This window comes from Cervus elaphus, chromosome 4 (genome assembly GCF_910594005.1).
Source record: "Cervus elaphus chromosome 4, mCerEla1.1, whole genome shotgun sequence".
Lineage (NCBI taxonomy): Eukaryota > Metazoa > Chordata > Mammalia > Artiodactyla > Cervidae > Cervus > Cervus elaphus.
In genome coordinates this window covers 46,544,857-46,570,347 of record NC_057818.1, presented here as the reverse complement: position 1 = coordinate 46,570,347, position 25,491 = coordinate 46,544,857, and the positions used below count along the sequence as shown (strand labels likewise).

At 47.3% G+C, this 25,491-nt stretch overlaps 2 protein-coding genes across 2 annotated transcripts; both read right to left on the bottom strand.

Annotated features, from left to right (window-relative positions):
* Positions 1–400: 400 nt before the first annotated feature.
* Positions 401–8,954, bottom strand: UPK1A (uroplakin 1A). Its single transcript, XM_043893811.1, has 8 exons — positions 8,847–8,954; positions 8,354–8,445; positions 6,678–6,878; positions 3,994–4,068; positions 3,754–3,861; positions 2,567–2,746; positions 1,092–1,175; positions 401–1,013 (listed from the first exon to the last, which is right to left on the bottom strand). The coding sequence occupies exons 2-8, from the start codon at positions 8,435–8,437 to the stop codon at positions 969–971; spliced, it is 777 nt and encodes a 258-aa protein (XP_043749746.1). The 5' UTR covers positions 8,438–8,445; positions 8,847–8,954; the 3' UTR covers positions 401–968.
* A 9,155-nt stretch (positions 8,955–18,109) lies between these two features.
* On the bottom strand, positions 18,110–25,491 carry LOC122688378 (cytochrome c oxidase subunit 6B1). Its single transcript, XM_043894358.1, has 4 exons — positions 25,330–25,491; positions 23,649–23,765; positions 22,271–22,371; positions 18,110–18,299 (listed from the first exon to the last, which is right to left on the bottom strand). Exons 2-4 carry the CDS (start codon positions 23,752–23,754, stop codon positions 18,246–18,248), a joined length of 261 nt encoding a protein of 86 aa, XP_043750293.1. The 5' UTR covers positions 23,755–23,765; positions 25,330–25,491; the 3' UTR covers positions 18,110–18,245.

The following is a 25,491-nucleotide window of genomic DNA, read 5'->3' as shown; positions in this document are numbered from 1 at the left end:
CACCACCCCTGGATGCATCCTTAGCAGGAATGTTAATCCACATTGCTCTCCCTTCCCAGACTGAAGAGTGGGGCTAAAACCTAAACCAAGGCAGTGAGATTTAATTCCTGACCTTGGTGAAAGCTTTTGGGAAAGAGGCCTTTTCTCACTGCTGTGTTGCTTAGCTATAAGGATGTAAGTCTGGTGTTACCAGAGAAAGCCTGCCAGAGAATGAAGCAGGTTTCCTGGAAACCTAGATTGAGCCCCTGGATCCAGACATGCCTGAAGCCAGAACTACTGACTTGGTTACAGGAGCCTGTACATTCCATTTTATGTTTCAGTCAGTGCTGGGTGGGTTTCTGCTACTTCCACTGGAATAGTTCTTATTCATTTACCTTGGCCTTAGAAGAAAACAAACAAACTCATTCAAGTAGTATTTATTGAATAGCCATGTTCAACCCCATGCCAGGCAATGTGGGGGATATTAAAGTGACCATAACAGAACTTGTCTCTCTCCTCATGGCAGTCCCAGTTCTACCAGAATTTAAACAGGCAATCACAAACTGTTCAGTGATGAGATGACATCCACCATGGAGGAGGAGCTCCAGGAACTATAAGAAAGGCGTCTCTGAATGGGGTGGTGAGATCAGGAAAGGACCCCCCGAGGACAGGACTTGAAGTTGACCCTGAAAGATGGGCCAGGAATCAGTCTAGTGAAAGGAGGTTAAGGATTAAGGGTCTGTACACACATGCTACACACCCCTTAGAGAATTTGCTGGAAGCTTGGTCCTTAGTAGGAGGATGTCTAGGGGTTTTAGGGCACCCCAACTCTCAGCAGGGCTCAGAAAGCTGGTAAGACATCTTTGGAGTGGAGGGAGGGCTGGGTCAGGGAGGTGGGACAGGGAGAGGCGAGTCAGCCATCTCAGCCGGAGGAAGCCAGAGCAGGAGGAGGAGGAAGCTGGTGTGCACGTGGCCTTCACTTCTCATTCTCACAACGTGGTGTAGAAATACATGGCTATCAGCATCACGGGGAGCTGAAGAGGAGGCGTCAGGTGAGGGGCACTCCAGCCTCACACCCCCATCCCACCCAGCTCAAAGGCTCCGCCTCTCACCGTCCACATCAGGATGGCAAACCCAAACCACGAGATGCCCCACGTGTAGCTGTCGATGGCGTGGCCAATATGTTCAAAGCAGCCCTGGGCAAGGGGAAAGTGGGAGTGTGAGATAACGCCCAGGGAGGCTGGCTGCTAAAAGCAAGAGTCACTGGGCAGCCTTGGGAGAGTCACTTCCTGCTTCCAGTCTTGCTTTTCTTAACTGTGGGATCACCGAGGGTGAGGGTTTCTCACCCTGGGGATCACAGCAGTATCTCCCTCCCAGCGTGATTTTGGGGAGTCAGGGCTGTGACGATAACCCAGACTGCACAAGCAGATGCTACCTCAGATGGTGCAGTCTGAGGGCGATCCTATCTGGAGCCGGCTTTCCATGCTGCCCCCAAGTTCCAAAGGTTTGAAATATAACTTTAGGATCAGATCAGTTCTAATAGCTTCTCGTTTAGAGGTGAGGCTGAGCAGGGCCAGCCTCACCACTTGCCTTCATGGAGACTCCTGCTCGGTCCGACTTGGAAGTGGCCAAGGACAAAAGTTCTGGGTGTGTGCCCTGGAGTCAGCAGGACAGAGCTGAGAAGTCAGCTCTGTCGTTTGTTGGCTATGGGGCCTAGCTATGATTCTGACCCTCTGAGCCTCAGTTTTCCCATCCGGGAAATAGCAATATTGACAGCACTACCCTCCAGAAAGCAGCTGTGATGATTCTGTGAGATGAGGCATGTAAGTGCTCTACACAGAGCCAAGACTCAAGGAACAGCTATCTGACTCTAGAGGGGTGATGGTTTGCATCAGGCTCCTCTCTCCACGACACTTGATCTAAGACATGCCGCTGAAGGGCCCCCATAGCCCACTGGGACTGGTTCCCTTCCTCTGGCTTCTCTCTCTGCCTCTGCACTCCCCTTGCAGGAGTTAAAGCACCTGGTTGGGGCCTCACTGCCTGAAATCACATCCCAGCTTCATCCCTCACTAGCAAGGTTCATCATCTGTAAAATGAAAACATTACAACCTTACCTCATTAGGCTGCTGTGAGAATTAAATAAGTAAAAAGGCAGAATGTAAAGCACCTAGAAGGATGCCTGGTACAAAGTAAAGGCTCAAGAAATGTTAGTATGTATGGCAAAAACCACACACATACAAAAAAATAAATAAAATAAAATAAAATAAAAAGGAAAAAAAAAAAAGAAATGTTAGTGGTTATTGGTGGTGGGCTGCCGGTATTGTTCTTGTTGCTCTGATCCCCAGACAACCTGAGAAAAGTTGCAGGGGTCGCCAGGTCTGGATCAGACCAAACCTGCGGTATGAACCCCGCTGATGTGCACGGGGAGGTGGCGGGGCAGGGGGAGGTGGGGGGCGGACAGATGGAGGGTTGAGAAAGTCAGATGGGGGTTGGGGAGGAGATGACAGACAGACAACGGGAGGGAGAAAGAGACAGAAGAGCCAGCGAGGGCCAGACAGACCGACAGACACAGCAGGAGGAGACACACCTTGGTGAACAGGTAGTCCAGGTGGCCCAGGCGGCAGCCTTCTTCATTGACTGGGATGAAGTTGCCAGTCCGTCGACAGCACAGTGGGGGCCAGGGGAACACCACCTCTGGGGTGGTGGCCCGGAAGGCAGATGTGAAGTTCACCCAGTCCATGGGGCCTGACGTGCCACAGCACTCTTGCTGGAGGGAGAGGCTGGGGTCAGGCGGGCTCCAACTCAGAGAGGACAGACGCTCCCCTGCAGTCACATAGCGAGGAAGGCCGAGGTGGGCCTGCACTCCAGTGTCTGTGTGTGAGCAAGGAGCAGGCAATACTTGTCCCAGCACTCCGAGGCTGATGGGGGATTTGGATCAAACCCACGCTCATGGTTTATTTTTTAAATTTTTTGAAAAAAAAATTCATTGGAAAAAAAATTTTTTTTTTTTAATTAGCCGTCAACAAAAACTGGTAAATGACACCAAAGGGCCGATTTCTGGCTTCTCCTGGCTCTCATGGATGTTTAATTTGTGGCTCCCAAATGATGAAAACATAGGCTCCTTCAAACGTGGGCTCCAGTCCTGGCTAGCTTGAAGCAAACGGGGACCTCAGTTTCCGTGGGGTCCTCAACATTCTCCCTTTGTGCTCCTGTATCACACTGAGTTTAATTAACATGTTTTTTAGAACCTGGCAGCCTGGGTCTGAGTCCTTCTGGTTCTGTGACCGACCAGCCATGTGACCTTGTGTAAGCCCTCAACCTCCAGCCTCCCTTTCCTCATCGTTAAGAGCTGATCTCCCTTATGGGCTGGCTGTGAGGGTTAAAAAAGCTTGAAAGTGCTTTGAACAGTGCTAAACAAAAGGTAGTGCTGGTTGATCTTTGCTGTTATTATTATGACTATTGTTATTATTAAGACGGTGTGGGCGATGGTTCAGAGCAGGGCTCTGGATCTAGGCTGCCAGGTTTGAACCCCAACTCTGTCCCTTACCAACCATAAGGGCAAGTGCTGTTCTCTCTTTTGGGGGGGGGGTTTCATCTGGAAAATGGCAAAGACAACAGTCCCTTTCTCGTAAGAACCACGTGAGTAGATATCATCTACCAGTGGGCATCAGGGGAGCCCTAACTACCTCCATCAGGGGAGCCCTAACTACCTCCGTGGTCAGAGCCCCAGATTTCCACCCGCCCAAGCCCCCAGCACTGTAGACCCTCGCCCACCTCCATCATGATGCGATCCCAGAGGCGGGTCAGTTCCCGGCCCTGGTCCGAGTTCGCACTGTAGAAGGTCAGCATCTGCTTGGTGATCAGGGACGGGTTGGACACCATCTGCAGAGGGCCAGGAAGAACAGGGTCCAGCCAGGCTGTGGGGAGAGAGACCCGGCCTCCTCTTCCACCGGAGACCCTCACCAACCCCCCCAACGGAAGTCACGTCCCTCCCCTGGCCTCCGCGGGACTCACATAGTCTCGGTGGGTGTAGGACGTGATGCAGGACGCGCACTCAAATATGTAGATGATGAGCATGAGTACCAGGTACTGCGGGGAGACAGAGGGAGGGACGGACGACTAGTGCCTTCAGGGCAAAGCCTGTGAGGTCACACCCCTCAAAGGATGGGTCCATAGATAGAAATGCAATGTTTTGTTTTTTTTTTACTGAGTCCGGCAGCTTGCAGGATGTTAGTTTCCTGACCAGGGATCGAACCAGGGGCCAGCAGTGAAAGCACCACTTCCTAACCACTGGACTGCCAGGAATTCCCAGAAATGCAATTGTTTAAAAAAGTATAGGACAATGTGAATGGAGGTCTTTCCTGGTGGCTCAGACGGTAAAGAAAATGCTTGCAATGCGGGAGACCTGGGTTTGATCCCTGGGTTGAGAAGATCCCCTGGAGAAGGCCATGGCAACCCACTCCAGTATTCTCGCCATGGACAGAGGAGCCTGGGGGACTACAGTCCATAGGGGTCCCAAAGAGTCCGACATGACTGAGTGACTAAGCATGCACAATGTGAATGGAAACATCTACATGATGGATACATAGGTGCTGTCTGTGCAAATCTTTCACCCTTTCCGTATGTTTGAAAATTATTTATAATAAAATGTTAGGAGGAAATGAAATTTTAAAATATGTATGGTGTTCCCTGAAGTTAACTATTAGCTTGGATGCAGTCAAATGAATGTCTACTATAGAGAAGAAAAAAATAAAGACATTCCTGAGACAACCAGGGACATCTGAACACAAACTGGGTATTAGACGACAGATAGGAAGGAAGTGGGGTAAATTTACAGAATGTGCCCACGGTATAGTGGTTGTGCAAAAAAAAAAAAAAAAAACAACCCTCCAACAAAAAACAAACTCTTTGGTGTTTAATGAAAACTATTTCTCTGACCCTCAGCTGTCCCCTCCCCTTACCCTTTAAAGTAGCAGAGGGTGGGGCTTTAAAACCGTGTCCTTATCACTCAGAGAAATGTGCACTCAAGTATTTATACAGGGAAGTGACTTGGTGTCTGGAATGCGCTTCAAAATACCCCAGGAAAGAAAAATGTGGGCAGGCAGAGGGTGGGGTAGGGGGGATGACGTGTGGGTAATATTCTTGAAACCAGGTGATAGGTCCACAAGGTTCATGGCGCCATTCACTCTAGTCTGTTTGAAATTTCTCATAATAATTAAAGAAAAATTCTGTGTCTCAATTAATGACAAACTCACAGGGGAGACAGACACAGACTTTTTTCTTTTACTAGTTGGGTGGACTTTTAGGACTGGAAAATTGTTGTGGCGGAGAACTAAATGCAGGAAAGAAAGAAGAAAAAGAGGAAGGGCATGGAAAAGAGTGTTTTCCATGACTCCATCTTATACATAGTGAAGCCAAAGTCCTTACCAAGGCCTGCGGGTCCACCTGCCCGGCCCACCTCCCCTCTCTCCCCGAATCGCCATGCCCATCCCCCAGGGTTCTACTCCCCTGGCCATCTTCAGTTCTTCTCACTACCTCCGCACAATTGGCTCCAGCCAACACACACGTGGTTCACAGCCCCCTTCACCGCGCCCCACCCGCCCAACCCCGCCTCTGCTTCACTTGACCTGCAAGTTCTCCACTCTCCCTTCCGCAGCTCCAGCTCTTCCTTCCCTGGTCACTGTCTCCCCCAGCACAGTATTCTGCCCCATAGCCAGGGCTTTTATGGTTTGCTCACTAAATAACCCAGCACCTAGCACAGGGCTTGCCACGTGGTTCTTGCTCAATACACATTTGTGGATTAGGTAAATAGCTGCTCCTGGGAATCCAAAAAGCCCTCAGATGGAGAGGAAGCCCCGTGTTGGCTCTGGGTCAGTGGGGCCGGGATTGGAATTCCTGCTTTCCCTATCATCTGGTCTGTGGGCCTCTTTGAACCTCAGTTTCTTCATCTGGTAAATGGGTAGAGAAGCACTCACTTCAGAGGGCCGCTGGTTGGCTTGAAGGCGTTCACTGTCTAAACCGCTTAGCCTCATGTCAGGCACATGAGAGGTACTTGGGGGAGTGTGGGTTATTGCTGTGGGCAGAGACTAAGAGCCTAGGCTCTAGCGCTGATGGGCTCAGGCTTAAATCCTGGCTCTGCCACTCAGTTGCTGTGCCACCCTAGAGAAGTGGAGTCACTTCTCTGAGCCTCAGTAGCAACTCTGTCAAATGGGCTCATGAGGATGAAGATGGAGATGATTATGGTACCTCATGATGGGTGGTGAGGCACAAATGAACTATGAATCTGTGTAAAACATGGAGACTAGTGAGCACTCATTAAATGGTCACTGTGCTATTCTTTTTTTTTTTTTTTTTACTGTGCTATTCTTATTGTCATTGTTCTCAACAGAGCTCACAAGCGCAGACCCTGGAGACCAACTAGCTGAGATTCAAGTCCCACTCCTGCTACTCAAGAGCCATCTTCCTGTGAAGTGCCTTTTTCCTTGCCTCCCCTGGGCTCTAGTTTTCCCAGTAAAATGAGAGTAACAGCTGAGCCTAGGTTATTCGCTCATGGACAGATGAGATGACGTGATTGCCAGGAGACCCCAGTGCGGTGCCACGGGGAGGGCACACTAGGGCTTCTGTGCGGTCGGTATTATGGCTCTGTGAGGATGACCTCTGTGGCCAACCATGCCCATCCCTTCTTCCCGGGGCCTCACCGTAAGGATCATGGAGCGGCGGCGGCAGAGCGCTGCGCCCACACCAAAGCTGGCCACCACGAAGAAGGAGAAGCCGCAGAAGATGGCGATCCAGGCGCCGGCGAAGACGTCATCCTTGCCCGAGACACCCATCAGCGGGTACACGCGGTACTGGTCGGCGGTCACCCATACCGTTTCAGCAAACAGGGCCAGGCCTGACAGCTGGACAGAACAGCCGGTCAGCAGGGGCTGGGCAGGGGCGGTTGGCTCACCTGCAAGAGTCTCTGTGAGCAGGCGCCTTCCCCACTCGGAGCCTCTACTGCCCTCTTGGTAAAGCAGTAAGAGTGACAAAGACGTCCCCTTCCACGAGCAGGGATGAAGCTGGGCAGAGGACCGAGAGGGAAGGGAGGACCCAGCCAGACCCCTGAACCCCACCTCCACCCCAGCTGCTAAAGACTTCAAGGATACGAGGAGACACTACATGCAAAGCCTGGCGCTCAGGACTGGCCCCAAGGAGATGCTGGGTCTCCTGGAGAGAGTTGCTATTCCCTGAGGAGAGGAGCCTGGCTGTGGCCAGAACAAATGACAAAGGCATCGACCCTTCGGTCCAGCCGTTCCACTCACAGGAATCGATCCTCTGGATATACCTGCCCATGCAGGGAAATCACACACCCACCAGGTTATTCCCTGCAGCACTGTAGGGAATAAAGGGGCCAGGGTGTCACACAACGGAGGGCTCTGCAGTGGTGGGAAGGGGCGGGGAGGCTGGCTGAGGCCTGATGTGGAGGGGCCTACACACAACGGGAGCAGGAGGATGGGGGAGGCACAGGGCAGGATGCAGAATGAGCAAGAAAAGGGAGAAAACAGGTAACTAGTTTCCTATCTGTTTGTATCTACTTCAAGAAATATTGGAGAAAATAAAAATCTGTTTACCTCTTGGGATGGGGAACCAGGCAAGAGGAAGACTGCTCAGTGGTACCTTTGCTAACAATCAGACCAAAGTTCACAGAGTATTTACTGTGTGCACTGGTCCCCAAAACTGCTTCCTATGTGATAATGGTCATTGTTACCAGCTGTCCGGTACTACTGTTGTGACGGCCTGTACAGACAGCAACATGTATGCCAGGCTGTGGCCTAAGCACAGATCCAGTAACTCATTTGATCCTCTCAGCATTCCTATTTTATCTCCATCTTACAGATGAGATACTGAGGACTGGAGAGATTACATCACTGGCCCCAGGACCCAGAGTAGAAGGTGATAAAGCTGAGGTTTGAACCCAGGCTGTCTGGATCCATGTGCAGGTATCAGATAACTAAAGGACAGTGCTGTTACTCATTACTATGGGCCTCCTGTGCACCCAGCAGGCGCTTTATGTCTATAATCATGTTAATGATGACAGTTGGCACTTGTCAAGCACTTTTTCTGATCTGAGGACCATTAATCTGAGGATTAATCCACTCAACAGTGCCCACAATGAAGGCATAATCTATAGATGGGGAAACAGGCACAGAGAAGTTAAGTTGTTTGCTCCAGTTTACACGGCTGGGGAGAGGCAGAGCTGGGATCCAAATCAGGACTTGAGAAGCCAGGCAACATGGGCCATTAAGTGGGTCCTGGGCTCTCAGCCGCCCCGTGCCCAGGCTCAGGACGACTCCCTCCTCCTCACCTACCCATTGGGCTCCCAGTGATGTCTTACCAGAATAATGATGTTGCCCACGACCAGCAGACCCCCCACAACTGGAGACCCCTTCTCTGTCGTTGCTGCTGCTGCAGAAGCCATAGTCCTGCCTGGGACACATGAGCAGGGATGAGGCCGGGTAGAGGCTGGGAGAGGAGGGCGGGCCTTGCTGGACCGGACCCACTGCCCCCATTCCACACCCCAGCTGCCGGGTTCTGCTCCCACCTCTCTGCTGGGCCCAGGCTGATATCCATTGTGCCCACACCCCTGGCAGTGGGCCATTTTACAGAAGAGGAAGGACTTCCTTGGCAGTCCAGTGGTTAGGACTCTGTGCCCCCACTACAGGGGATGTGGGTTCAATCCCTGGTTGGGGATCTAAGATTCTGCAAGCCATGGAGCATGCCCCCCAAAAAAGAAACCAAGGCTGGGATGGGGCAGTCACTGATCAGAGCTCGGGGTTGGCCTCCACAGCTCCTCCTCCCCATCCAGACCCCCAGGACCCCCTCCTCACCTTCTTTGCCTGTAGCCTCTCTGGCCAGCCCCTCCCACAGTGGCTCCCTAAATATGCCCAGGCCCCGCCTTAGGCCAGTTTCCTGGAAGGAGGGAGGGTGTCTGGAGGAGGGGACAAGAAGTCAGGCAGGCACACCAGTATGGGAGAACAGCTTTATGAACCCCCTCCCCCACTCCGCCCCCTGCCAGTGATTTATAGACCTGAAATTCCAGATTATGCTGGCCACATGGGCAGGGTGACATGCGGTGGCCTCTGGTTCTCAGTCCGTTGTGGGGGTGGGGATGGGGACAGGGTGGGGAGGGCGAGTATACCACCCGACTTCTCCCCGCAGGACTAGAGCCTCCCTGGGAGGGGGAGAGATGCAAATGAAATCCACACGCGAGCCCGGAATCCCAGAACTGCCTCCATGGCTGGTGGCTCCACCGTCTCAGGGCAGGTACCCCGGCCCGCCAGGGCCGCTGGACAAGGCCGGGAGGAGGGAGGAGATGAGGCAAGTGGGAGGGATGCTCCCCTCTGGGGCCGAGGGAGAGTCTGGAAGATGTGTGTGTGTGACGGGATTTTGAGATGAGTGTTCAACGAGCAAGCGGGGAAAGGAGTGTGCAAGAAAAAGGAAAGGCATACTGAAAGGACTTCGTCGGAGCCCCTCCCACCCCCCACCCCCGGCCCCATCACCACACACGCGCTGACAAAGCAAGGTCACGGCGAGGAGGAGCCATGGTTGGAAATGTCTTCAGTTTGCGGAATCAAAGACCTAGGTTCTGATCCCAGTTCCGCCTACTCCGTGCCGCGCGACCTGGGGTGTGCATTTGCCCATCTGCAGAATGGGTACCATCGTATCGCTTTCCTGGGCCGCGGTGGGATCTGAGGGCTGGGATGTCTGCAAAGGAAGTCTTCCCGCCAGGTGTGCCGCGGGCGAAGGCGCCTCCCCAGCCGCGTTCCAGAGAGGCCCGCGGTCCCTCCGATGGCGCCCTCCAGTGGCACACAGGCCCATTCCGCAGGAGAAAATGGTGGCCTGGACTCTGTCCTCCGGAACTTCTCAACCCCGAGAGCTGGCGCTCTTGCTGGATTTTCTCTCTGGGTTTTGGCTCCCCCAGTGTGTGAGAAATGGGCAAACAAACGCGACTTAAAATTCCATTGTCAAGATACTGGCTTGGTGTGACTGCCCTGGTGGTCTGGTGTTTAAGAATCCACGGCTTCCAGTGCAGAGGGTTCAGCTTGGATCTCCCGGTGTCGCTAGTGGTAAAGAATCCGCCTGCCAATGCAGGAGATGTAAGAGACGCTGGTTCGATTCCTGCGTCAGGAAGATCCCCCGCAGGAGGTCATGGCAACCTATTCCAGTATTCTTGCCTGGAAAATGCATGCCATGCACAGAGGAACCTGGCGGCCTACAGTCCATGGGGTCGGAAATCGGAAAGGACTGAAGCGACTTAGCACGCGCGCACATGGAACTAAGATCCCACAAGCGCGGCAGCTAAAAAAAAAAAAAAAAGGTACTAGCTTGGTAATAAGACACAAGAGATGTTTTCCAGCTAAAATGGATAATGTGATTTTTAGTCAATCCACTTCACATTTAAAATAGTTTTTCTCTGTTGACTTACATCTATATTAAGGACCAAGGAGAACATTAAAATAATAATGTATATAACCTGTCAAATACATTTTATAAGTTTTAGCTAAAATAACTTGCAAAATAATAGGGCCATGCTGATAATATGAAATATTTTTATTTTCAAATAGTTCATAACTATAAGTAATTGGATGTTACATAAAAAGTCTAATAAAACCAAAAAGTTGTTGTCAGTGGGGGCATTAATATGTCACCTGTCATAAAAGGGATCTATTTTCTTCTGAAACAAGAACCCAGTGTATTTTGATGTCAAGCTTGAATTTTCACTATTGTTTCTTATTATTATATAAGCTAGTCTCCAAAGCAAGAAAATTTGAAGTGCTAATTACTCAGATGTTCAGAATGCTGATGATAAAAACCACAATGCCAAGATCTTAAGATGACATACACCTACACATGATCCAGCCATTTGTCCCTGGGAATTCCCCCACTTCCATCTACTGGATGCTGAATGTATTCCACATTGGAAACCACCCAAATGCCCCTTAACAGGAGGCTGGATAAGTCCATGATGGTACATGCATACACCAGATACTATTCAACAGCAAGAGGGGCTGAGTTATGGATACATGCCACCACAGGGATAAATCTCAAAAGCATTACTCTAAATGAAAAAAGCCACACTTGAAAGACTACCACTATATGATTCTAGATAGGAAGTTCTAGAACAGGCAAAAGCAAGAGAGTGATAAAAGTCAGGGAGTGGTTACCCTTGGGATGTGACTGGAGGGTTACCCTTGGGATGTGATAGGAAAGGGACTTCTCTTTCTGAATCTGGATACCAGTTGTGCAAATGTGTTCAGATTGAAAATTCATCAAGCAGTACCCTCAAGATAAGTGCACTTTTCTGTTTTTTTTTTTTTTTTTAATTCCAATGCCTTCTAAAGAGGGTAGATCAGACCTCCTTGGTGGTCCAGTGGTTAAGAATCTGCCTTCCAAAAAAAAAGAAAAAGAATCTGCCTGCCAATGCAGGGGACACAGGTTCGATCCCTGTTCTGGGACGATTCCACATGCCTTGAGGCAACTAAGTTATTGCTCTAGAGCCTACTAGAGCCTGTGCTCTAGAGCCCGTGAAACGCAACTACTGAAGCCTGTGTGCCTAGATCCTGCGCTCTGCAACAAGAGGAACCACCACAATGAGAAGCCCCTGTACCACAGTGAAGAGCAGCCCCTGCTCGCCACAACTAGAGAAAGCCCACTCACAGCAATGAAGACTCAACACAGACAAAAACAAATTAATTAAAGAGGGTAGATCCTTTCTAAAGAAACATATTTGACGTGTTAAAAGTGGTGTTTTCCAAAGAAGGCACACAAGATAATTTTAGGTGCTCCATGCACAGAAAATGAAATGCCACAAAACGACATAAAAGTTATATGAAAGTGAGCCATTTCTAAAACAAACAAACAAAAAAAAAAAGAAAATGAGCCACTTCTAACCAGTCTTTCTGATGTGTTTTGTTTTCACCACCGGTCAGTGGTGAAAGGAAATTTTCTCAAATTTATTATATATTTCAGTATACAAGAAAACCTAGAGATCATGTAACTGACACCAACACCCTCACCTCCCAGCTTTGTCAAGTCTATTTTACTGTATTCACTGCAGATGGTGTTTTACGGTGCACACATCGCAGATGGCATTTGAAATCACCTCGTGCCCAGAGACAACTTCACTACTAAATGTGGGACTCCTCCTCCTCCACATCCCTTCCCTTGTCTTTCTTTTTAGATCGCAGGTGTTGTGGATTGCTTTAATCCCACATCCTCAGTTTATAGTTCATAATCCCCCACAGGACATCTCTTGATTTAAATTTAATGCATTCTAGCCTTCACCAGTGGCTCAGATGGTAAAGAATCCGTCTGCTCTGCAGGAGATGGGGGTTCCATCCCTGGGTTAGGAAGATCCCTTGGAGGAGGAAAGGTCAACCCACTCCAGTATTCCTGCCTGGAGAAACCCATGGACAGAGGAGCCTGGTGGGCTACAGCCCGTGGGTTCACAAAGAGTTGGACATGACTCACTGACTAAACCACCACTACCACTTCAGCTGAAACAAGAACAGGCTACACGAACGGATCACACGTCTAACTGCCCAATAACAAAAATTCAAAAAATTTTTATGTATTCCCTCAATCTCCATATCCAAGTCTCTTTTGGTGCCCCACCTGCTACTGACAAACATTCTAATGTGTTCATATAGTATTTTTTGTTGTTGTTGAGTTCGTTCTTATAAAATGAGTACCATTGTGTCCAGCACATGCCTGTTCTATCTCCCCATGATTGTGTTAATAGCTTATCCTAGTCTTATTTTTCTTGCTGAGCACTAGTTTTATTAAGGTCCATCACTGTTACTCTGGGTTCATTGAGTCCGTGGCTTCTGATGGTTGCTTGGGACACCTCTGGTGCATCCCTCATAGTTTACTGTCTCCTCCCCAGAGAGGACAGCCAGGCTACTTCCAACTCCACCACCTCCACCATTCCCACTGTAAATAATGCTGCAATAAGCACCCTCACGTGTGACCCTGTAGATAGATGCTTGTGTCTCTTTCTCAGGGAGCAGAGTTTCTGTGTCCTGGGTATGTATGAGGCAGTTAGCTTTCCACAATGCCTGTCCCCTTTAACACTCCAACCAACAGTTCCTGAGGGTCCTTGTATCCTTCCTTCACCATCCACGCTTGACATTACTCAGCTTTCTAGTTTTTGACAAGGGTAATTTGGTATTAAGTGATACATGCCGTTATTTCCATTCTCACTCCATTTTATGACCGAGGATTTTGAGCATCTTTTCAAATGTTTGTTAGTGTTTGGGGTTTCTACTCCTATGCATGCTTTCATATTTTTAATATACATGCATGTATTCATCAATGATGTATAGAATAGCTTTATTTCTTTTTATTGGAGTATAGTTACTTTACAATGTGTCAGCTTCTACTGTAAAGTGAATCAGCTATATGTATACATATAGCCCCTCTTTTTTGGATTTCCTTCCCATTTAGGTTACCACAGATCTCTGAGTAGAGTTCTGTCAGCTATACAGTAGTTTCTCATTAGTTATTTTATACACAGGAGTATATATGAGTGAGTGAAGTTGCTCAGTCGTGTCCGACTCTTTGCGACCCCATGGACTATATAGCCTACCAGGCTCCTTCATCCATGGAATTTTCCAGACAAGAGTACTGGAGTGGGTTGCCATTTCCTTCTCCAAGTAGCATATCTAAGTGTATATAAATCAATCCCAATCTGCCAATTCATCCCAACCCCCTTCCCCCTTTGGTGTCCATGCATTTGTTCTTTATGTCTGTGTATAGAACAGTTTTAGATTTGGGGGCAAACTTTACATAAATTGTGTCTTGTGCTCTAGGCAATTGATTTGTTTTGCACCTCAGCATTACGCTTTTGAGATTTATACATCACCTCTGTGGCTCTACTTCATCCATTTTTTTTTGCAAGAATACATCATAGGTTAAAATTTCCTTTCCAAATGAACTTATCAAAGAGGATATAGAAAAACGCCATCAACGGCAGAACAGAGGTACACAGACTTAGCAACATTCTGAAACCTGAAGTTTGGGTGCCAAGGTGATAAGGAGAGGCTGAAATCTCAGGTGCTCTTTTGGGTCAGCTGAGCAAGGGGAGACCTGACATTCATGGGTAGGGGTGTGAAAGGTGGGCATTACACCCAAGAAAGTGAAGCTTCAGAGCTGAATGGGGCCAGTGTGAAGGGCAGCTTGATGGGGAGAGAGGAAGGGAAGCAGGGGTAGAGAGAGGAGTCAGGGAAGACTAGGACGTGCTGTGAGGTGGTGAAGCGAGGAGGAAAGCATGAGGGCAGGGTGGTCAAAAGGCCTTTTTTTTTTCTTTTTTTTTTTAATATTTATTTTTTTGGCTGTGCAAGGTCTTAGTTGCGGCATGTGGGATCTTTAGTTGCAGCATGCAAACTCTTCACTGCAGCATGTGGGATCTAGTTCCTTGACCAGGGATCGAACCCAGGCCCCCTGCATTGGGAGCTCGGACTCTTAGCTACTGGACCACCAGGGAAGACTTTTTTTCTTTCTCAGATTTATTGAGCACCAAGTATGTGATCAGGCCTGAACTAAGCATTAAGCATCTGATGCACATACTGAATTTTCTCCCAGTTTTGTGGGAGGCAAGGCTGGGAACACAGAGGTGATCAAGATGGCTCTGTCCCTGCCCTCACAAGCTCACAGAAGGGGCTGGCGGCGGGGTGGGGGGTGGGGGGAGTTGTGTGGACAGACAGTAACCAGAGAGTGATAGCTCAGCATGGTCAAGGGGATGCCAGAGTGACCGAGGGAGGAAGCTCAGGCCAAGAGGTCAGGGCCGCCATGGGGAAAACAAAAGGGAATGTGTGAATCCAAAGGAAGTGTCCAACCCAGCCAAGGGTGTAGAGGAAGGCTTCCTGGAGGAAGGGACATTGGAGGAGGAGACTGGGACTGGCAGGTAAAAGGCAGAAAAGAAAATTCCTGACAGAGGGAGCATGATCTATATATACAATGGAATATCCTTCAGCCTTAGAAAGGCAGGCAATCCTGCAATACACAACATGGATGAACCTAGAGGATCTGGTGCTACATGAAATAAACCAGTCACAGAACAACAACCAGTGCATAATTCCACTTATCATAGGTAATGAAGGGACTTCCCTGGTGGTCTAACAGCTAAGACTCCATGCTCCCAATCCAGGGGGGCTGGGTTCGATCCCTGGTCAGGGAAGTAGATCCCACATGCTATGACTAAGACCTGGCACCGCCAAATAAATAAAAATATTTTTTAGAAAAGGAGGAAAATAGTCAGACTCATTAAAGCAGAGTAGAATGGTGGTTACCAGGGGCTGGGGGGTGATGAGGAAAATGAGGGAATTACTAATCAATGGATATAAATTTCAGTTATACAAGATGAATAAATTCTAAAGGTCTGCTGTAACACTGTGCTTACAAGTTAACAATACTGTACTGTGCGAGGCTGTCGTGGTCACCTGCCAGATCTTTCCAGAGGAGACAAATAGTGGCCCCCACTAACAGGGCAATAAGATGAAGACAGAATATACATATTCCTTGCCGTTGTGGAAATTATGTTTTAGTGGTGGGGAGATGATTATCAAGGCATAAAATGTAGGGAATATCAGTGGTAAGTGCTTAAGAAACCAAAGGGGTGAGGGCTGCAAAGTGTGTGTTTTGTTTTTTTGGCCCTTCTTGCAGGATCCCAATTCTCTTGGCAGTTAGCGTGGAGTCCTAACCACTGGACGGCCAGGGAAATCCCTGTGTGTGGAGGTGAATTGGTAGGTCGAGTGGTCAGGCAAGAGCTCACTTCATGGTACTGGGGGAAGAGCTGAATGCAGGAGGGAGCAAGCCAAGTGGCTAGCTAGCTCGTGGGAAAGCACTGCAGACAGAGCAAGGGACAGGTGCGGACCTTGAGGTTGGAACCAGCCTAGTGGGTTGACCTTCTCATTACCTCACAGTTCCTGTCACAATGAAGAGCAGAGCAGTAGGAACCGCAAGAGCACATGAGCAGTGGGAGATCAGAGAGGAAATGGAGAGCTGTATCAATCCTCATCAAATCACCTATAGACAGAATCACTCTTTATGCTTCTAGATGCTTCGCTGGGCAATCTCTGAAACTGCTCATGGTGGCAGCCTCTGGGCAGACTGGGTGAGTGGGGTCAAGGGAAGTCCTACATCTTGGTTTTTCACTGGACTGTAGTCATTTGAAATTTCACCATGTTTACAATCTTTCCTATTCCCAACACATCCCAGAAGCTTCTAGTTTCTCTGTGTGCACTAGGCCCATTGGTTTACAGCCCCTCCTCATGGGTGGCCATTTCAGGAGCACTCTCACAGGGCCATTGTTCCTCAATATGAGAATCATCTCCCTGCTCTTTTGAACATTAAGTTTGTAAAACAACCACTTATTGTCTCCCTGCTTATTTAACTTATATTCAGAGTACATCAAGCAAAATGCTGGGCTGGATGAAGCACAAGCTGGAATCAAGACTGCCGGGAGAAATATCAATAACCTCAGATATGCAGAAGACACCACCCTTGTGGCAGAAAGTGAAGAACTAAAGAGCCTCTTGATGAAAGTGAAAGAGGAGAGTGAAAAAGCTGGCTTAAAACTCCATTAAAAAAACTAAGATCATGGCATTTGGTCCCATCACTTCACGGCAAATAGATGGGGAAACAATGGAAACAGAGACAGACTTTATTTTCTTGGGCTCCAAAATCACTGCAGATGGTGACTACAGCCATGACATTAAGACATTTGCTCTCTGGAAGAAAAGTTGTGACCAAGCTAGACAGCATATTAAAAAGCAGAGACATTACTTTGCCGACAAAAGTCCATCTAGTCAAAGCTATGGTTTTTCCAGTAGTCATGTATGGATGAGAGTTGGGACTATAAACAAAGGTGAGCGCCGACGAATTGATGCTTTTGAATTGTGGTGTTGAAGACTCTTGAGTCCCTTGGACTGCAAAGAGATCCAACCAGTCCATCCTAAAGGAAATCAGTCCTGAATAGTCATTGGAAGGACTGATGCTGAACCTGAAACTCCAATACTTTAGCCACCTAATGTGAAGAACTGACTCATCAGAGAAGACCCTGACGCTGGGAAAGACTGAAGACAGGGGAGAAGGGGACGACAGAGGATGAGATGGTTGGATTGGATGGCATCACCAATTCGATGGACATGAGTTTGAGCAAGCTCCGGAAGTTGGTGATGGACAAGGAAGCCTGGCGTGCTGCAGTCCATGAGGTTGCAAAAAGCTGGACACAAGACTGACCGAGAAAACACCAATCTGACCACAACATGGCACGCTAGCGGTCACACTGTCTGAGGAATTCCCTATTGGCAAGTTTGCAGTGGATGATATTTTGTACTGTTGTGTGACAATTCCTTTGGGGATGTCAAGAAAGGACATTTCTTAACTTGGTCTACTTAAATGACTTCCAATTGTCACTATGATCAACACAATACAGGAGGCCTAGAAAACTGGGAGAAATTACACATTGCACATTAGCCTGCTTATTAGACAATATTAAGAACTTTTTAGTTTTTAGATGTAATTATGATTGTTTAAAATAAATTTGTACCTTACTTATTTCTATAAAATATGATCTCCAGTATTTGCTTTAAAATTATCTAGATAAGGAATTCCCTCGTGGTCCAGTGGTTAGGACTTGGCACTTGTATTGCCAAGGGTCTAGGTTCAATCCTGGTTGGGGAACTAAGATCCCATAACCTGGGTGGGGTGGGAATAACTAAATAAAATAACCCAGTAAAGAGGAGCAGCTGAGATGAAACCAATTGGTCATTTGTTGATCACTGTTGAAGCTAGGTGATAATTTTTATTATACTATTTTCATGTGATTCAAAATATAAGTTTTTAAAAACTGTAGATAACAAAGCAGAACATATGGATAAATTTTAGCACATACACTAACTTGAAGTTATTTTGTATAATCATTCACTCTATTGTCTGGTAAAGAAGAGGTGGTCAAAGTTTATTCAAAGAAAAACTGAAATAAAGAACAAAAAACCCCACCCTGAATTCAGTCCCCTTTACTGATCATGGTACTAATTTCGCCCCAGCTTCTGGCCCCATCATCCAGCTCTTTTACACATACACAGCCTTACATGTTTCCAACGAGCATTTATTATTAGTTAAACCATGATTCAGGATCCCAGGGTGGGGATCACCATGTACCTAGGTCCCCCTTCACCACCCTGGGGAGAAGGACGGAGGACAGGAGGTGGGATGGAGCCAGTTCAGATCTTCCCAGGAAATGTGCCTTCTGCCCGGCGGTCGTCCCAAGCTGACACCTGCAGATAGACAGCCAGTGTTATTCCCTTCCTCCACAGGGAAACCAAATGGGTGGACTTCTTTGCCTTCTTTAGTCTGCCCACCTGTTCAGTCAACAAGTAACCCCAGAACCTGCTATGTGCCAATACTGGCAGCTGTTCCAGCAGCCAGTGGACCAACAGTGACCCAGAAGGACAAAAATCAACGCCCTGAATGAGCTGATGCACTGAGGGGAGAGGAGGTGGAGGGTGGGTAGAGAGGAATACCAGGCAGACTCATAGAAGAGTTGTCCATGGGGAGACGTGTATGCAGAGCTTCAGGAGTGTGACTGTGCCCTGCTTGAGGAACCCCAAAGTCAAAAAGAGGCTATCTATACTTCAGCAGGAATGCATCTCCAAGATATACAATCAAGTGCAAAAAGGTCTAAACTGGATATACAGTGTGATCCCACTATTGCTCATGTATGAGTGCCCACCAATGAAACATAACAGAAAGGCCCACGGCAAACTGTTAACACTACCTAGGACTAACGCTCTGCAACGTGTGGACCCTCCTCCAGGAAGTCAGAAGCACATTTTTATACACACATGCACACTCACAGGCGATATAGTAGAGGCAATGGATAAGTGCACGGACAAGGAAGACAACCTGAACCCCAACTCCATCACTTCCCAGCTGTGCTCTCCTCAGGCAAATCACTCAACCTTTCAGGGCTCCAGTTTCCAGTTCTGTAAAATGACGATCCTGATAAAAGGACCTATCTGTTTCTAGAATGTTTGCCCTTTTATGACATAAAATACTTACAACATTTAAGTGCCTTCAGTAAGTGCCTGTTTTATTTACACACACATATACCATACATTACAAATACTCTGTACTTAAACTGTCCTGCAACTTGCTTTTTTCATGAGTCTTAGAGCTCTTTCTGTATTCTGTCATATAGATCAAGATGAATATCCATTTATTTAACGTGTTTCCGAATGTTCCCCATTACAAACCACTCTGCAGTGGATGTCCTCGTACACATTTTTACAGGATGTGGAGAAGTGAAAAGGCCATATCTGCAGTATGATTTTTTTCATTTTGAAAGATCCTACCTCAGGATGGACCTTAAAAGCGACTGGACCAGACTACAGGACCACCAACACTGAGCACTATCTACCACTCCCCACTCTCTTTTATATTGAAGGACCAGGCTGATCTGATCCTTTGGCAAATTAGCCTTTGCTCAATCATCTCACTTGATGGAAAGGAGATGCAAAATATTTCCTGCAGTGGAACTGTACACCGCAGTATCATTTAAAATAGTAAAAAAAGACTGAGTCCAGTAAAAGGGGAAGAAACTATTTTTTTAACTATGAAAGACAATGGCTACCCAATAATTGAGCAGGTTGTACTGACACGAAAATAAAACAAAGTAAAAAAGCCAAAGATAAAACAGTATCTAAAGTATGATTCATAACAGTATTTTAAAAGCATATAAACATACACCCACATCTATACAAACATTAACACACAGAAAAAGAAGTGCAAGATTTATACCAAATTTCGAGGGGAAGTTAACTTTGGATTCAGAAAGGGGATGACTTAGGAGATTTCCACTTTCTACACTATAAAAACTTGTTTTGAAGCTTTCCAAAAAGCCACTGAATTTTTCATGGAGAAACTACAGATGTTTTAACACTGGAAAATAAAAGGCAGTTCCCTGGTAGCCTAGTGGTTAGGATTCAGGGCTTTCACTGCTGTGGGGGCCGGGATTCAATCCCTGGTGGGGGAACTAGGATCCTGAAAGCCTCAAAATGTGGCAAAGAAGAAAAAGAGAAAAGCTGATTAGCAAAAATATTTTAAATGCTCATACAGGAAAAGTGCCGGGCTCTCACCCCCGTTCTCCAAACTGGGGTCAGAGACTAATTTTTAAAAACACACAGGAAACACTTGGAAGATGTTACATTATGATCAGCCAGATCAGGAGGATGAGGAACAATTTTTTCCCCTTCCTCTATTTCTTAAGTTTTTATGAAGTGGTTTAATTCTTATAAAAAAACAAAAATAATAGCATTAACAAAACAGTTATTTTTGTGTCACCAATTTCTGGAACAAAGAAGTCAGGGCTGCTGGGTATAAAGAGTGTGTTAAAAAAAAAAAATGTGTTCATATCCAGTCCTAAGAAGGGCTAAGAAGGCAGATACAGTGAGTGCTTGAGAGGAGGGACCACAGAATCTGATGGTCCCCAGGGAAGGGAAGGCCCTGGTGCCAGGGACTGGGATATGGGGCAGCACTGGGTCCAGAAGCACATTTCCTAGCACCTGGGCCAGTGTGTACCCATCCAACGCAGGCCCAGAGGCTGGAGGGTGGATGGTACCCAAGATCATGTAGGGACAAGGAGAAATCCTGAGAGGGGAGTGGGCGTGCAAAGGCACTTAAAGAGTGTGCGGCTGGAGAGATGTGAGGTACCAAACAAGTTGAGGAAGAGTGCATTAAGGCAATCTGTTCTCAACAAACAGGCCCCAAAGATGCACATCAAGGATGTTTAAAATACTGAAAAATGGGAACATAATCTCAATCAAAGGGGACCAGTTGAATAAAAGCATCTGTATATTAAGAATTTCCTTGGCAGTCAAGTGATTAAGACTCTGTGCTTCTATTACAGGAGGTGAGGGTTTAATCCCTGGTTGGGAAACTAAGTTTCCACATGCCATGCAGCATGGCCAAAAATTTTTAAAAAAGGAAAGAAACAAACAAAAATGAGGTGGATCTATATGCACTGTTGTAAAAAAAAAAAAAAAAAAAGGCTCAAAACATGTTGATAAGTCAAAGCAAGACATAGGGACAGACTATATAGTATGACCCATCCTTCCACAGAAGTTCCATAGGCTTATGAATGATAAATGTATACAGAGAAAAAGGAATCTGCCAACAATAGTTACCTAAGGAGAGAGGGGGACTGAGGAGCACAAGTAGATCTAATTTTTATTTTACTGTATTGCTCGTATTTGTTTTGTTTTTAAAAATGAGCACTGTTAGTTTTGTAATAATATCATATTCTGATTTTAAGACACATTTTTTCATTTTAACATCTCTGAAATTAGCATGCTTGTCACATTCATTTCCAGCATTAAAAAAAAAAAAAAAAAAAAGATTTAAACATCTCTAAGTCTTTCCTGTAGTCAATGGGGTCTTCGACTTGATGAAATAAAGTAATATTTTACTTACAAAAAAAAAAAGAGGGTATGGCAGAGTGTAACAACAGGTCTAGTCAGATCAGGCCTAGAAGACTGCCTTACTGCATCCCTAGTTTTAGAGATGCACACTGAAGTAGGCAGGGGTGAAATGACATATCTGGGATTCGCTTCAGAATACTCCAGCCAAGGAAAGATATAAAAAGGACAGATGGGACTTCCCTACTGGCCCTGTGGTTGAGAATCTGCCTTCCAGTGCAGGGGACTCAGGTTCAATCCTTGGTTGGACAACTAAGCCTGTGCCCTGTAACTAGAGAAGCCCCCTCGCATGCCACAACGAAGAGCCCGTGTGCTGCAACACAGACCCAGTGCAGCCAAAGAAAAGAGGGGGTGGGGTGGGGATAGATGGAGGAGACGTGGAGAAATCTTGAACTAACTACTCAGTTTGGGTGATGGGTATATTTGGGGTCACTTAATTATTCTACTTTTATATACATTTGGAAATGTTCATATAAAGAAAGGACAAGATTCCAAAAGCGGATGAGCTCCACAGGGATAGGGCATGTACTTGTGGAGCACCTGGGCGAGATGGACCTGGCTGCCTTGGCTGAGAGCCTGGCTGGTGGAGAGTCCTGGTGAAAGGAGGAAAGGGGGGCGATTCTACGAAGAAGCAAAGGTGCATCCATGGCCGGTGTGAAGCCTTGTCCTCCCTCTGCCCCTCACAGATATGCTCCCACCAAGTCACCAGATGCCCCTTGGTGAAAACCCCACCCCACCCCGGCATCCCAAGGGCCCCAGGAGGAGGCACCTACCCACGATACGGGGCAGAGGGACTTGTACACACGCCGGTACCATTCGCACACGGAGACGTCACCCCCTTTAGCGGTCATTGCCTTCTCACAGCGGTGGAAGTCTGTGAAGAAAAGGGATCAGGGTCAGCCCAGACCAAGGGCTGGAACACATTTCTGATCAAAACTCACAGGAATACTTTTTACTGCACAACCAGTTACACGAATCCCCCCAACTCCCAAGTTTCACAAAGAAAGTATATCCTTACAAGTGTAGTACTGAAAAGGGCTAGACACACCACACGAAGCTTATTTTGCAATCCATAAAGAACTACTGTCTGGGAATTCCCTGGTGTTAAGAATCCACCTTCCATTCATTAAGGGGGATGAGGTTCATGCCCTGGTGGAGGAACTAAGATCCCACAGGGCAACAAAGCCTAGCCTGTGCACCACAAACGAGACCCAGAGTAGCCAAGAAAAAAAGAAAAAGAACTACTATTCAACTTGGAACTTCCGGGTGAGGAACAACAGGGCAACTTGAGAGGTGTGTGTGGGGATTATGGGAATCTAGAACCAGGACAAGGGAAGGGGAAGATGGTCTCGATGCTAAGATGTTGGCATCCAGGAGAGGAGAAAGGAAGGGGATAATCTGGTTTTTAATAGTCGGAAATTAATTCTAAGATTACTCCAAGTATTACACTCCTGGGTACACTCCCTAAGAGAGAAAGCATTCACAAAGACATCAAATTACATCAATTATAGCAGCATCATTCATATGAGCCCCAAACTGGAAACCACACCAGTGTTCATGAATGAAATGTTGGAAAGCTGTATGCAATAAAAATGAGAAAAATATATGCCACAGCATGGAAGAATCTTCCTAACTATTGAATGAAGAAATCCAAGCATAACACAACACACAGTATTTATAAAGTTCACAAACAGACAAACCTGAAAACGGTGATAAAACCAAAATATTACTGCCCGAAGTCTGTGGGGCTACAACTCTAGTGGGGAGAGCAGGGTGGTGCTTTCAAGAGATGGCATGCAGCAGGCAGGGGAGCTCAGAGGACTGGCAGTATCCAGATTATAATCACATGAAGGATTCAATTTAGTTATTTCTTTAGCTGTACATTATGGTTTACGTACTTCCTATGTTACATTCCATACAGACAGACAGACATATACACATCTTGGGGGGGCGGGGAATCACTATGGGATCCAAAGTTTGTGACCCTAGGTCAGATCTTGAGCACAGGTGGTGATGAGGGGCATGGGCCCCGTGAAGTAGGATGTTCAGAATGAAAGAGAAGAGGCTATGAGGAGGCAAGAGGTAAGTGATATGAGGTGTGGGATCAGGGGAAGGTCAACACTGCCCCCCTCCTCCCCAAGTCCTGCTCACCCAGGTAGTTCTGCCAGCAGTTCCTGGTCTGGTTCTGGTTGGGGAAGCGGCTATCAAAAGGAGCAGTCTGGTAGTTCTTGATTTTGGTCTTGATGTCTTCTGCCATAGTGCTGACTCCTAGAAGGAAAGAGAGCAGATTCTGGCAGAGGTCCTAAGGGGCCTGGACACGGGGCTGTCAGCCCACCCAGGCCCAATGGAGGCCTGACAGAGAAGAATGGGCTGGGTGTGAAGAAGCCAATACCCCCTCCCTTTCAACATACAGACAGAGGTGAAGGTCTGGGCAAGAACACATCAGGTATGGAAGTCACAGCAGGATGTGTGGGGGTAGACAATTTCTTGGTAAAAAAAAAAACCAGGCCAAAATAACACTAGTTGCTATTCACTGAGTGCTTACTATAGGCAAGGAAGCTTTACTCCTAAAGTTGCTCTAAAGGACAGGAACTATTACTATCACTGCTTCACAGACAAGAGACAAGCAATTTCCCAAGGTCATACAGCACACATGGGGTGGAGGTGCACTCCATCACTAACATAACCTACACTGCAAAGGTTCTTAATCTCTATTGGTGCCATGAAGCCCTCAGGAGTCTAATGAACCCTTTCTCCGAATGTTTCAGTGCGTTTAAAGATTGCACAGGATCACAAAGAAAACCAATTACATGTAGCTGAGGATTTATGAACTACCACAGTTTCAAAATCATGCCTGAAAAGGGTTATGCTGTGAAATCTGCAAACATAATGGGATATATGATATGATGACCTGTGATTTTTACTGTTGATAAAGTCACCAGATGATGCCAAATACCACCGCTACTGCCTCCATTCCCAAGCGAAGGAAATGCTACATAGCAGTGGGAAACTGGCAAAAATACAGATGTAAATTTCCCTCCATTCACGTACTAGCATCCCTTGAGTTCCATCCATTCTGTGGACCTAGGGTTAAAAACCTGACCCATAATCTTTTATGAGGTGACACACGGTTTTCATCAGGGAATCTGACATCGCCTCTATTCCATATTATTCGCGGAGTCGTGGTAATACACAGAAGTTAAGTAGACCAGTAATAAATTCAAGTGACCCAGGGTAGTGGTAAGGATTTTGGGCACCTGAGTAGTGTATTTCCGGGAGCAGAGAATATGGAACATTAAACGCGGTGACACAGACACGGTCGCAAGAATTGTTTTGAAGGCCATCTCCACCTGATTTCGGGAGTAAGGGAGGACTGGGGATGACGCTGCAGCCCCTCGAAAGTGCAAGGGGCGGGGGGTGGGGAGTCACCAGGAAGCCAGAAGCAGCCCAGCCAAGCCTCGGGGCTCAGGGGCCAGGGAGAGAAATGCCTGAGGCCTGGTGATTAAGAGCAATGCACTCCTAATGATTTCAAATCCTGATCGCTAGCTAAACTGCGTAGTATATAAGCCTCAGTTGCCTCCTAGCTAAAAGAGATAATCACAGGCCCTATCTCATAGAGTTGGAGGGAAGCTTAAATGAATCAATATAAATCGCTTTGAAAGTTCTAGGCATCCGAGAAAAACCAAATAATCGTCAGCTACGATTAATAATTGAAACGACCCCAGGGATCCGGGATGTCTGCACCGCCGGCCGGAAAACTCATGTCATTTTCCAGTAGGGATCCTCAGTCCTCCAGGATGGGGTTCCACGGTCCCAAGCCCTCAAGACTCACCTAAAGATGCCCCTGAAGTCGCTGGAAGCTCAATGTGACCCTCAGCAAAGACGCCAGTACCGGACCGGAAGCGGAAAAATGCTAGGCCGGAAGCAGGACGGAGCAGCGCACAGAGGAGTCTTCCGCACGGCAAGAGCGCCGTCCCTGGAGCAGTTCAGGCCA

What these genes read in the sequence shown, in the direction of transcription:
- UPK1A (XM_043893811.1), bottom strand. Translation starts at nt 8,437, where the DNA reads ATGGCTTCTGCAGCAGCAGCAACGACAGAGAAGGGGTCTCCAGTTGTG. An exon ending in GGGATCGCATCATGATGGAG is followed by an intron (nt 2,747 to 3,753) that starts GTGGGCGAGGGT and finishes CTCTCCCTCCAG; the next exon opens with CAAGAGTGCTGTGGCACGTC. An exon ending in TTGCCATCCTGATGTGGACG is followed by an intron (nt 1,014 to 1,091) that starts GTGAGAGGCGGA and finishes CCTCCTCTTCAG; the next exon opens with CTCCCCGTGATGCTGATAGC.
- LOC122688378 (XM_043894358.1), bottom strand. Translation starts at nt 23,754, where the DNA reads ATGGCAGAAGACATCAAGACCAAAATCAAGAACTACCAGACTGCTCCT. An exon ending in CTGCTGGCAGAACTACCTGG is followed by an intron (nt 22,372 to 23,648) that starts GTGAGCAGGACT and finishes TTTTCTTCACAG; the next exon opens with ACTTCCACCGCTGTGAGAAG. An exon ending in CCCTCTGCCCCGTATCGTGG is followed by an intron (nt 18,300 to 22,270) that starts GTAGGTGCCTCC and finishes GTCTATCTGCAG; the next exon opens with GTGTCAGCTTGGGACGACCG.